The 12,921-nt window shown below is 47.6% G+C and overlaps 1 protein-coding gene across 1 annotated transcript; it reads right to left on the reverse strand.

The window, feature by feature from the left end:
- Nucleotides 1–4,409: 4,409 nt before the first annotated feature.
- On the reverse strand, nt 4,410–5,387 carry LOC146058630 (olfactory receptor 52B4-like). Its single transcript, XM_083170904.1, has one exon. It carries the CDS (start codon nt 5,385–5,387, stop codon nt 4,410–4,412), a length of 978 nt encoding a protein of 325 aa, XP_083027030.1.
- Nucleotides 5,388–12,921: the final 7,534 nt, after the last annotated feature.

Here is a 12,921-nt window from a genome sequence, read left to right on the forward strand (position 1 = left end):
CCCACCAATGACTGGGATCTGCACTGGGACACCCCCACCAATGACTGGGATCTGCACTGGGGCACCCCTACCAATGACTGGGATCTGCACTGGGGCACCCCTACCAATGACGGGGATCTGCACTGGGGCACCCCTACCAATGACTGGGATCTAGAGGGGAGGAGATTTTAGATTGAGGGAAGACGATGAGAGCAGTTTTGGCAATGTTGCATATGAGAAAGTAGTTGGACGATGGGATGGTGGTGAGGCAACTGGACACCTGGGAGAAGAGGAGAGATCCGGAGAGAAATAGGGTGACATTCTATGGGATGCGATTTTGCTTTTTTTGCGGTAATTAGACCACAAAATGGCGATATTGCATTTTTCATTGAAATCGCAAATTTAATGTGATGCGCTAAGGGACTGAAATCGCATATTATGTGCGTTAAGGTATGCTGATAAAAATTGCGAGATTAATTCGCATTTTTATCGCATCCAGATGTTTTCGTATAGAAAAGTATACAACTCGCTTATTTAATGCAATGCGCATTTGCACATCGCATTTTTTAGGTGCCTAATTCTCGCACTTATTTCAGACCAGGGTCTGTTTGGCGAATTAGGCAGAACCCTGCACAGATCGCAATGTTCTGTGCAGGGTTCTGCTGTAAAAAATAAAATAAAGGGTTAAAATAAAATAAAAACGAGCGCGGGGTCCCCCGCCAGAGTATAACCAGCCCCGGGCTCACTGAGCCGGTGCTGGTGACATAAAATCAGGGTCCCCGACAAATAGGGGTCCCCTTGATTTCATGAAACCAGCACCAGGCTCAAGGTCCGGCGCTGGTTCCCAAAATACGGGGGACAAAATGACTAGGGGTCCCCCGTATTTTAAGAACCAGCACCTGACACAACCATCCAGCAGGGTAATGCCACAGCCGGGGGAAACTTATTATATAAGCTCCCGCGGCCAAAGCATTAACCCCCTGGCTGGTCAGCATGGGCAGGGGTCCTGGGGAAGTGGGGACCCCCCCAAATGAAGGGGTTCCCCCCCCTCCAGGACTTACCAGCCCATGCTGATAGTCCGGGGCTGTCCCCGATGCCCCTGGGCGGTGGGCATCGGGCTGATGGCTTGTGTAAAAAAAGAAGTAAAACTATTGTTTTATACTGGCGAACTATGAGTCCCAGCAAGCCTACCCCGCATGCTGGGACTTGGAGAACCACAAGTCCCAGCATGCGGGGCATTAAAGGGCCCGCTGGCACTTGTAGTTCAGCAGTACAAAAAATAGTTAACAAAATCACACTGACACACTGTAAAATAAAAGTTTAATACACACAAAACACACACACACTGATACTTACCTACCTTGAGCCCGTAGGTCGGTCCCTGGATCCTGGGTCCGTCCTCCGGGGCTCCAGGGCAGAAGAGTCCGGTTCCGGGGCCTTGGTCCTGGTTCCGGGGCTGGTCCTGGGGTTCCGGGGCTCCTGGGCTGCAGAATCCGGGGTCCGGGATCTGAGGTAGTCCCCAGGGGTACCTAAGGAAGCAAATCCAACTCACCTGGTCCCCGGCGACGACCTCGGAATCCTCTCCGGTGACAGCGCTGCTCCCATCTGGTACCCGGCTCGCAGGACTTTGACAGGCGCTGAGATGTTTCCTCCTCGGCGTCTCTGCACAGAATGATTTCTTGGCCAATCAGGAGCCGAGAAAGTCGGCTCCTGATTGGCCAGAAATCATTCTGAATACAGACGCCGAGGAAGTAACATCTCAGCGCATCTAGAGCAGAGATGTTTCCTCCTCGGCGTCTCTAGTTAGAATGATTTCTGGCCAATCAGGAGCCGACTTTCTCGGCTCCTGATTGGCCAAGAAATCATTCTGTGCAGAGACGCCGAGGAGGAAACATCTCAGCGCCTGTCAAAGTCCTGCGAGCCGGGTACCAGATGGGAGCAGCGCTGTCACCGGAGAGGATTCCAAGGTCGTCGCCGGGGACCAGGTGAGTTGGATTTGCTTCCTTAGGTACCCCTGGGGACTACCTCGGATCCCAGACCCTGGATTCTGCAGCCCAGGAGCCCCGGAACCCCAGGACCAGCCCCGGAACCAGGACCAAGGCCCCGGAACCGGACTCTTCTGCCCTGGAGCCCCGGAGGACGGACCCAGGATCCAGGGACCGACCTACGGGCTCAAGGTAGGTAAGTATCAGTGTGTGTGTGTTTTGTGTGTATTAAACTTTTATTTAACAGTGTGTCAGTGTGATTTTGTTAACTATTTTTTGTACTGCTGAACTACAAGTGCCAGCGGGCCCTTTAATGCCCCGCATGCTGGGACTTGTGGTTCTCCAATTCCCAGCATGCGGGGTAGGCTTGCTGGGACTCATAGTTCGCCAGTATAAAACAATAGTTTTACTTCTTTTTTTACACAAGCCATCAGCCCGATGCCCACCGCCCAGGGGCATCGGGGACAGCCCCGGACTATCAGCATGGGCTGGTAAGTCCTGGAGGGGGGGGACCCTTTCATTGGGGGGGTCCCCACTTCCCCAGGACCCCTGCCCACGCTGACCAGCCAGGGGGTTAATGCTTTGGCCGCGGGAGCTTATATAATAAGTTTCCCCCGGCTGTGGCATTACCCTGCTGGCTGGTTGTGTCCGGTGCTGGTTCTTAAAATACGGGGGACCCCTAGTCACTTTGTCCCCCGTATTTTGGGAACCAGCGCCGGACCTTGAGCCTGGTGCTGGTTTCATGAAATCAAGGGGACCCCTATTTGTCGGGGACCCTGATTTTATATCACCAGCACCGGCTCAGTGAGCCCGGGGCTGGTTATACTCGGGCGGGGGACCCCGCGCTCGTTTTTTTTTTTAAACTTTGCGCTGTCCTGCAAATGTGCGATTTTCAGACATGAAAATCACACATTTTCAGGACTAAATACAGCGCACCACTTCGCCGCAAATTGCCCCTCTTCGCACTTTTCAGCCTCCAATGCGCATCACATTAAATAATCGAATTTTGGCTGAAAAGTGCGATTTTGAAAAAGGCGATTTGCGGCGATGTGGTGCGCGAATAAAACATGCGCATTTAGCGCATCCCATAGAATCTCACCCATAGTGTCATTGGCATAGAGGTGATACTTGAGGCTGAAGGAACTGATGAGATCACCCTGGGTTCAGAAGAAGTAGTGGTTGGAGATGTAGGATGTTAACTAAGAAGGATGTTGATAGACAGACCCGTTATCTGAGGGCAGATTAGGATAGGGTGCTCCACTGATTCAAAGGCCACATAGAGGTCCAGAAGGGTGAGGATGGAGAAGATTGTTGATGACTTCGGCCAGGGCAGTTTCAGTGGATCAGTTGACCTATATCTGCTGCTCTTTATACTGAGGCATGGGCTGGTTGGAAACTCATTGGTCTTTTAAGACATGTATCCATGATCATCTGTTTTTGAGTTTACTATATAAAGAATTGTGGTGAAAGTACCACCTGGACCCCATACCTTGCTGTAGTCCATTACCAAAGCCGTATCCTGCCCTGGCCTTAGTGTGTCTCTGCTGCCCCATCCATTCATTGTTCATTAGCAAAGCTTTGGAGCCATCACGTAATTGTCCTGTGAATGAAATTATCAGCTTGGAGATAATTATCTCCAGGTCGAAGTAACAATAGAGGTGTGATATGAAATACAGGTCGAGTATCCCGTATCCGAATATCCGTTATCCGAATTATTCCGAAATACGGACATTCCAGAAAGTGAAATTTTTTTTTTTTTTTTGCTAAAAACTCACTGGGGACATATGTAACAGCATCACTGGGGACATGATATGTAACTGGCACTATATATGTGCAAGATAATGATTGCTTGGCATTCAAATTCAGTGCTGAGATAGTACACACATTTTGTTTCACGTTTTGAAACCTTGTTTTTTGAACAATTAAAATATGTTTGTGTGTATTTTATGTGGTAATAAAATATATTTGTGTGTATATTATGTGTTTATACAGCATAAATGCAAGATACTTCAAAATACATCATTGAAATATTAAAATATTCCGAAATACGGAATAATCCGTTATCCAAAATTCTCCTGGTCCCGAGCATTTTGGATACGGGATACTCAACCTGTAATACATTAAATAGCTGCAGGTATTACATCAGTGGTTCCCAAATTATATGCATAGGCATCCTGGGGTGACGCAAGGCACTTGAAGGAGTTCCGTGAGTTGCTGGCACATAACCAAATCTAATTATTTAGGATCAAAGTGATAGGCAATAGCAGTGCTAGTAGCGGCCAATAACACGTGGACAACTGACCCCACGGATGACAGGGGAGCACAAATTACTTCATTTCATTTTATCCGAATTCATCAATACAAAAACTTTTATTCTTGGGGTGCCATGAAAAAAAGCTGATACTCTAGGTCACCGTGAGTCATGAAGGTTTGGAAACCACTGCATTACATGTTTCCCTCATTATCCTGTTTAAGAGAGAGCTTTCCCTTCCTCCAGTGTCTCAGTAACTTGTCCTTAATCTCTGACATCCATAGGCCGTAGATAAATGGGTTGACGGTAGCCGGGAGCAGATAATAAACTGCGCTGCAAATATTTTGCACGTTGTACGAGGAGAAGACGTCTGGTAGGTTCAGGATTACAGATATGATCCCGGTGACGTACATCAGTGCCACAACCAACAGGTGTGTGCCGCAGGTGTTCAGGGCCTTGTGTCGGGCGGTTCCCACAGCGATCTTCATGACGGCCTGAAGGACTTTAAGGTAAGAAAGGAAGACAATGCTGATGTCACACAGACTTACTCCAGTCCTCAACAGGAGCGCTATGACCTTGGTTTTGGCAATGTTGCCACATCCTAGCTCGAAGAGCATGGTGTTCTCGCAGTAGAAGTGATAGATGATGTTGGACCTGCAATACTGGAGGCTGGAGACCAGGGTGAGCAGAGGAACCACAACTACACCTGCACGAAGAAACACATTTAACATAAAGTGGGCAACAAAATGTTTTGTAATAATTTGCCAGTACTGCAATGGCCGGCTGATGGCTAGGTACCTGTCCACAGCCATGACCAGCAATAGGGTACTTTCAGCCACAAAACTTGAATACACGGTAAATATTTGCACCAAGCATCCAGACAGAGTGATCTGGTTGAGCCCCACCAGCGTCAAGATGGCCTTGGGTATAATTGCGGTGGTGTAAGGGACATTGACCGCCAGAAGAGAGAGGATGAGAATGTACATGGGCGAATGTAGACTTTTCTCCAGTACAATTATAGCCATGACCACAGAATTACCAGCCAGTATCACTGCGTATATGGAGGAGAATGGAATAACGAGAAGAGGTCTGTATCTTATGACCCCCGGAAACCCAAGGAGGAGGAATACCGTGTGAGAGGCCGAGGTCTTGTTTAGATGGGATGTTTCCATCTTTCTGTCTGAAAAAAGCAAAAAAAAAATGTATTTGTATATGTTATGTACATATAATATAGTACAATGGGCCTGATTCAGTAAGGCCCGCTCAGCAGCGGTCGTTTGCTGCTGCGTGAGCCCTGAAACTCTGCCCAACCAACTAATCGACTACACTGAAGAAGAGCAAACACATAATAATATCAGTACTACCTATGGGCCTTTTTCTAGTTCACTCTTTCTGAGGGATGCAGTTTAAATCCCGGAGGTCAGGATCCCGGCGTTCAAAATCCCGACGCCGGAATCCCGAACGCCGAAATCCCGACACTTTCTCCACCCGTGGGTGTCCACGACACCCTCGGAGGGAGAATAAATTAGTGTGCCGAGCGTAGCGAGCCCGCAAGGGGGGGCGATCCACGTCCCCCCCCTTGTCGGGATTTCGGTGTTCGGGATTCCGGCGTCAGGATTTTGAACGCCGGGATCCCTTTCTGACAAAATCCTTCTTAGATGGACAAAACCATGTGCACTGCAGGGTGGCAGATGTAAAATGTGCGGAGAGAATTACTGGCTGCTTTATTTTTACACTGCAATATAGATCTCACTTTGAAGTAAAACCCCACCCAAATCTAATTCTCTCTGCACAAGTAACATCTGCCCCACCTGCAGTGCACATGGTTCTGTCCATCTAAGAAGGATTTTGTTAGAAAGAGTGAACTTGAATAAGGCCCAGAATGTGATGTACTGTGGGCCTTAGACCTCCTGCCTCTCTGCTATGGTGTGGAGAATCATAAATTATGAAAGTGTGCTGCTGAAGACTGAAGGCAGAGTGCAAAACTAGTAATCACCTCTCATAACCAGGGATGGATCCATGTGGTGGTGATCACATGCACATATCGTCACACACATGTGGTAGCACACCTTATTATAGATCAGGGCTGGGCAACACCGGCCCTCCAGATGTTAATGAACTACACATCCCAGGATACTTTGCATTAGTTTTGCTATGTGGCCATGCTGAAACTGATGCAAGGCATGCTGGGATGTGTAGTTCATCAACATCTGGAGGGCCGGTGTTGCCCAGCCCTAGTATAGATGCTTTGAGTAGTGGTTGATGCCCACTACTACTGGCTGCTGTTTAGCACTGCAGCATCACATTGAGAAGGGAGCAGAGGTTACTGCAACTCAGCAGCCTCTCATTCCAGCCCAGAACACACTGCCCAATGGACAAAAGAAATGCCCAACTGACCACCTCATGTGATCCGTCTGTGACCCACCAATAAGGAGCAGAGAAAAACCATCAACCAAAGCAAATGAAAAACCCGCCCCTACTAAAACCACAAACAAACAAACCACCACGCAAAACAGCAATTAAACCACAAATAAAGGTTAAAAACCTCACTTGAGAAAAAAGCCTCCGGGAACCCAAATGTGGTTGAATTGCTGAGAACTGTGGAGGAAAACATTTAGCAGGTCCTTCAACTCCCACCGCATTGGACTTGCCATGGGTTTCTCAAACACAAAATAGACACCTGTCCTAACTAGCACAAGATACGGACATGTCCCTAAAAAGTGGAAGACTCCCATCTACCTAACTTTGTAATCGGCTCATCCTATTACCCAGTAGCTACTTCACAAGAAGCCTTACCATTGCATCAGGAGTGTGTCCCATAGGCTGAGTCACACTAACCTAGTACAGCCAAGCAACACTTAAACAGCTGCAAACTGAAATTTGGAAAGCACAGACCCATCAGCGTGCACCAAGCAACCTAGGAGAGCAACACCAAAAATCGCATTGCCAAAGACACCTGCAAATGAGCCGATTAAGGTGAGCACATAAGGTAAACCAATGTCCCCTACCCATCTGATCCATCTTAGGATGGTGAATTCTACACCCCTCACAACATAAACCATTATAGAAAAGTAAATCAGAAGCAAACAAGGTCCAAGCAACTGCACCCGATTCCTTTATATGGAAAGCACCAAAGGAAGCTCAGGAAAAAGCAGCGTGAAATAGAGTAGCGCTGTGGTCAAGACACGATGGATCCCACAATTACCCTTCACACTGTTATTATCGACGAGGACCATCCCCTTCCATACAGGGACGTACTATTCCTATACTAAGGCCCAAGTGGAGGGAACACCCAATAATGTATTGTTTTGTTTCCATTGTTAGGGTGTAGGGTCACCACTGTGGATGTACCCACCATAGGCTGCCTGGAGCACCTACTGATTTTTTTCTGTTTCTATTGCAGCCTGGAGTTCTTGGGCCAGGGGGCACAGTGCCGGCACAATAGATGCTGGGGCTGTGCCTACTGCTGTAATCCATGGTGTGGGGGAGGCTGGGTCTCCGCAGATTCCATGCGGATGGCATAGAATTTGCACAAAGGACCTCCCAAAATGACTGTCACCTTCTAGGAGGCAGCCAGGTCCTACTAGACCTCTAGCATCTGTCAGGGGAAGGCAGCGCGCCCAGCACTACCCAGAAGTGCGGATTCCGGGAGCGCTGATGCACTCTGAGTAGTAACCCTTGGTAAACAGCATGTAACCACCTGACAACGAACAAGAAACCCCCTGTCAATAAGCATATAACCCCAGACAACGAGTAACTCCTGGCAACGAGCATGTAACCCCAACAACAAAAAAGTAACCCTTGGTAATGAGCACAAAACCTTTGGCAATGAGCATGGAATTGTCTGGCAATGAGCATGTAACCCCTGGCAATGAGCGGGTAGCCCCTGGCAATAAGCATAGAAACCTCTGGAAATGAGCATATTTGAGCCCTGGCAATGAGCATGTAACCCTGGCAATGAGCATATGTGACCCCTAGCAATGAGCATGTAACCCCTGGCAATGAGGATGTAACCCTGGCAATAAGCATGTAAACCCTGGTAATGAATATGCTACCCTTGGCAATGAGCATGTAAACCCTGGTATTGAATATGAAACTCCTGGCAATGAGTATGTAACCCCTGGCAATGAGCATAAAAACCTCTGGCAATGAGCATGTAACCCCTGGCAAAAAGCATGTAACCCCTAGCAATGAGCATGTAACCCCTAGCAATGAGCATGTAACCCTGGGCAATGAGCATAGAAACCTCTGGCTATTAGCATAGACATCTCTGTCAGCAAGCATATGTAACCTACGAAAATGAGTGAGTACCTCCTGGCAATGAGCACGTAACCCCAGGCAATGAGCAGTAGGTAAGAAAATGCTAATTAATTTCTGGGGGATCACCACTGCTGTGTAAGACGGGTGCATTTACCCGACATTGGGATTCCGACTGTCAAAACACAGACAGTCGGGTTCCCGACGGCCATCGGCTTTTTTCCCTCGTGAGGGTCCACGACCCCCATAGAGGGAGAATAGAATAGGTGGCTCCCGGAGCAGGCAGACCCTTTAGTTGGTACGGAATTAATAGTTGACAGTGTCTAGGTCGACACATAGGCAAAAGGTTAATACACACAAATGGTCACCATGGAAATGGCTGACACAAGAAATTTCGGAACCCTTGGTGTAAACAGGGCCGGTGCAAGGCACCGGAGCGCCCCAGACGAGGGGGGGGTGGGGCGCGGATCCTATTGGTATGGGTGGGAAGAGAGGGGGGGGGGGCATCCCTGAAGCCCCTTTTGGGTTTTAGTCCTTCAGCCTGAGAGCTGGCTAATTGGTTCGGTACTTATATGTTAGTTGGGCGCCCACTCTACTTAGTACGCTCATACCCCCACTATCCATGTCGGCATGGAGTTCATTTTATATAGTGTGGCAAGCGCAGCGAACCACCGTGCCCGAAGCGTGGAGAGCGGACGCGGAAAACTAAGCAAATACCTTAGTGGGCGCCCAACTAACATATAAGTACCATTGGTTCCAGCACCTGTGAGAGACGGATATAACCTGTAGTAGGGTTTCACTACCTGGGGAAACAGGCAGCGGTATTTGATAAGGGAGAAGGGGATGGGAGGGGGTTCTGGAGAGGGATGACCTGAGCACAAGTGACACTAGAGATTTCTGTTTATAGTGTAATAGCAATTATTACTAAAGTAAGGTGTAACAGATATAATTACCACTGTAAAGTAGTGAACCGCTGGTACGGTGGGTGATGACGTGGCGGTGCTCCCCTGAGAGTAGGAATAAGTACCAAAGTAAAAGAAGAAAAAGTACTCTCTTTTGTTTGGGGGCACTCTTTAAATTGTCAAAAAAGATAGTGTTTCAAAGAATAATTATAAAATGTAACTTTTAATGAACATTTTAAAATAGGGATTTTTAGACAGACAGACACACAACATCAAACATATATGTCATAGGTAAAGTAAAAATAACTTTATAGAATAATTTTGTACAATCCTATGAGTGTAATAGACTCCTGAGATTTGTCAAGTGGGAGGAGCAGTGTTATGGGTAGGGTATACTGCTATTTTGTCAATTTCTCAATATTCTAATCCCAACTTGACAATGAGGGAAGTTTAGTAAGCCAAATATGTTATACCTGGAATCTTGTCACCAAAGAGGAATTGTCCTGCTCTGGTACAGTCCGGAACACTATAAATTACACTACACAATTATGTATATAATAATAGTTATTGTTTAAATTATTTATGTAATTTTTAGGTCAGGAGATGAGTACCAAGGTAGGGTATTTGTAATGCGACGGTAACCACTCACATAGGGATACAATTAAGTAGATAAAGAAAGGTCAGTGAGTGACACTCACAGTAGTAAAGATCCCTGAGGCTGCTGCTGACTATCGCAACCGTCCAGGTTTCTATGACAATCAGTGAGCGATCAAGGATATTATATCTGTATGTAAAGAGTGTCAGAAGAAGAGAAATTTGGGGCATCTGCTGTCTCTTTAGGTTTGATCAAAAACCCTGATATACCGTGGTCAGTGCAGGGTTTAAATGGCTCATGGTCACATCACTAAAGGTCACCTGAGAGAATGTTACAGAGGTATCTGGGTATTGGGCATCCCTCCCTGTATGTCAGTATCATGCTCCAAGGCCACATTTATAGAAATCTGTTTGAGATCAGTTACCTGCACTCACCTGTCTGCTCCTGTGATGTGTAATATAAGATATCAGTGTGACAGTCTCCCGTCTATGAGGTGGAGAGATCTGCAGTTACCTGCGCTCACCTGTCTGCTCCTGTGATGTGTAATATAAGATATCAGTGTGAGAGTCTCCCGTCTATGAGGTGGAGAGATCCGCAGTTACCTGCACTCACCTGTCTGCTCCTGTGGTGTGTAATATAAGATATCAGTGTGACAGTGTCCCGTCTGTGAGGCGGAGAGATCCGCAGTTACCTGCACTCACCTGTCTGCTCCTGTGATGTGTAATATAAGATATCAGTGTGACAGTCTCCCGTCTATGAGGTGGAGAGATCCGCAGTTACCTGCTCTCACCTGTCCGCTCCTGTGATGTGTAATATAAGATATCAGTGTGACAGTCTCCCGGCTATGAGGTGGAGAGATCCGCAGTTACCTGCGCTCACCTGTCTGCTCCTGTGATGTGTAATATAAGATATCAGTATGACAGTCTCCCGTCTATGAGGTGGAGAGATCTGCAGTTACCTGCGCTCACCTGTCTGCTCCTGTAATGTGTAATATAAGATATCAGTGTGACAGTCTCCCGTCTATGAGGTGGAGAGATCCGCAGTTACCTGCACTCACCTGTCTGCTCCTGTGATGTGTAATATAAGATATCAGTGTGACAGTCTCCCGTCTATGAGGTGGAGAGATCCGCAGTTACCTGCTCTCACCTGTCTGCTCCTGTGATGTGTAATATAAGATATCAGTGTGACTGTCTCCCGTCTATGAGATGGAGAGATCTGCAGTTACCTGCTCTCACCTGTCTGCTCCTGTGGTGTGTAATATAAGATATCAGTGTGACAGTCTCCCGTCTGTGAGGCGGAGAGATCTGCAGTTACCTGCACTCACCTGTCTGCTCCTGTGATGTGTAATATAAGATATCATTGTGACAGTCTCCCGTCTATGAGGTGGAGAGATCTGCAGTTACCTGCACTCACCTGTCTGCTCCTGTGATGTGTGATATAAGATATCAGTGTGACAGTCTCCCGTCTATGAGGTGGAGAGATCTGCAGTTACCTGCACTCACCTGTCTGCTCCTGTGATGTGTGATATAAGATATCAGTGTGACAGTCTCCCGTCTATGAGGTGGAGAGATCTGCAGTTACCTGCACTCACCTGTCTGCTCCTGTGATGTGTAATATAAGATATCAGTGTGACAGTCTCCATTCTATGAGGTGGAGAGATCTGCAGTTACCTGCACTCACCTGTCTGCTCCTGTGATGTGTAATATAAGATATCAGTGTGACAGTCTCCCATCTATGAGGCGGAGAGATCTGCAGTTACCTGCGCTCACCTGTCTGCTCCTGTGATATAAGATATCAGTGTGACAGTCTCCCGTCTATGAGGTGGAGAGATCTGCAGTTACCTGCACTCACCTGTCTGCTCCTGTGATGTGCAATATAAGATATCAGTGTGACAGTCTCCCGTCTATGAGGTGGAGAGATCTGCAGTTACCTGCACTCACCTGTCTGCTCCTGTGATGTGTAATATAAGATATCAGTGTGACAGTCTCCCGTCTATGAGGCGGAGAGATCTGCAGTTACCTGCACTCACCTGTCTGCTCCTGTGATGTGTAATATAAGATATCAGTGTGACAGTCTCCCGTCTATGAGGCGGAGAGATCCGCAGTTACCTGCACTCCCCTGTCTGCTCCTGTGATGTGTAATATAAGATATCAGTGTGACAGTCTCCCGTCTATGAGGCGGAGAGATCCGCAGTTACCTGCACTCACCTGTCTGCTCCTGTGATGTGTAATATAAGATATCAGTGTGACAGTCTCCCGTCTATGAGGTGGAGAGATCTGCAGTTACCTGCACTCACCTGTCTGCTCCTGTGATGTGTAATATAAGATATCAGTGTGACAGTCTCCCGTCTATGAGGTGGAGATCCGCAGTTACCTGCACTCACCTGTCTGCTCCTGAGATGTGTAATATAAGATATCAGTGTGACAGTCTCCCGTCTATGAGGTGGAGAGATCCGCAGTTACCTGCACTCACCTGTCTGCTCCTGTGATGTGTAATATAAGATATCAGTGTGACAGTCTCCCGTCTATGAGGTGGAGAGATCTGCAGTTACCTGCACTCACCTGTCTGCTCCTGTGATGTGTAATATAAGATATCAGTGTGACAGTCTCCCGTCTATGAGGTGGAGAGATCTGCAGTTACCTGCACTCACCTGTCTGCTCCTGTGATGTGTAATATAAGATATCAGTGTGACAGTCTCCCGTCTGTGAGGTGGAGAGATCTGCAGTTACATGCACTCACCTGTCTGCTCCTGTGATGTGTAATATAAGATATCAGTGTGACAGTCTCCCGTCTGTGAGGTGGAGAGATCTGCAGTTACCTGCACTCACCTGTCTGCTCCTGTGATGTGTAATATAAGATATCAGTGTGACAGTCTCCCGTCTATGAGGTGGAGAGATCCGCAGTTACCTGCACTCACCTGTCTGCTCCTGTGATGTGTAATATAAGATATCA

The sequence above is a fragment of the Crinia signifera genome, chromosome 2, assembly GCF_055691185.1.
Source record: "Crinia signifera chromosome 2, ASM5569118v1, whole genome shotgun sequence".
Lineage (NCBI taxonomy): Eukaryota > Metazoa > Chordata > Amphibia > Anura > Myobatrachidae > Crinia > Crinia signifera.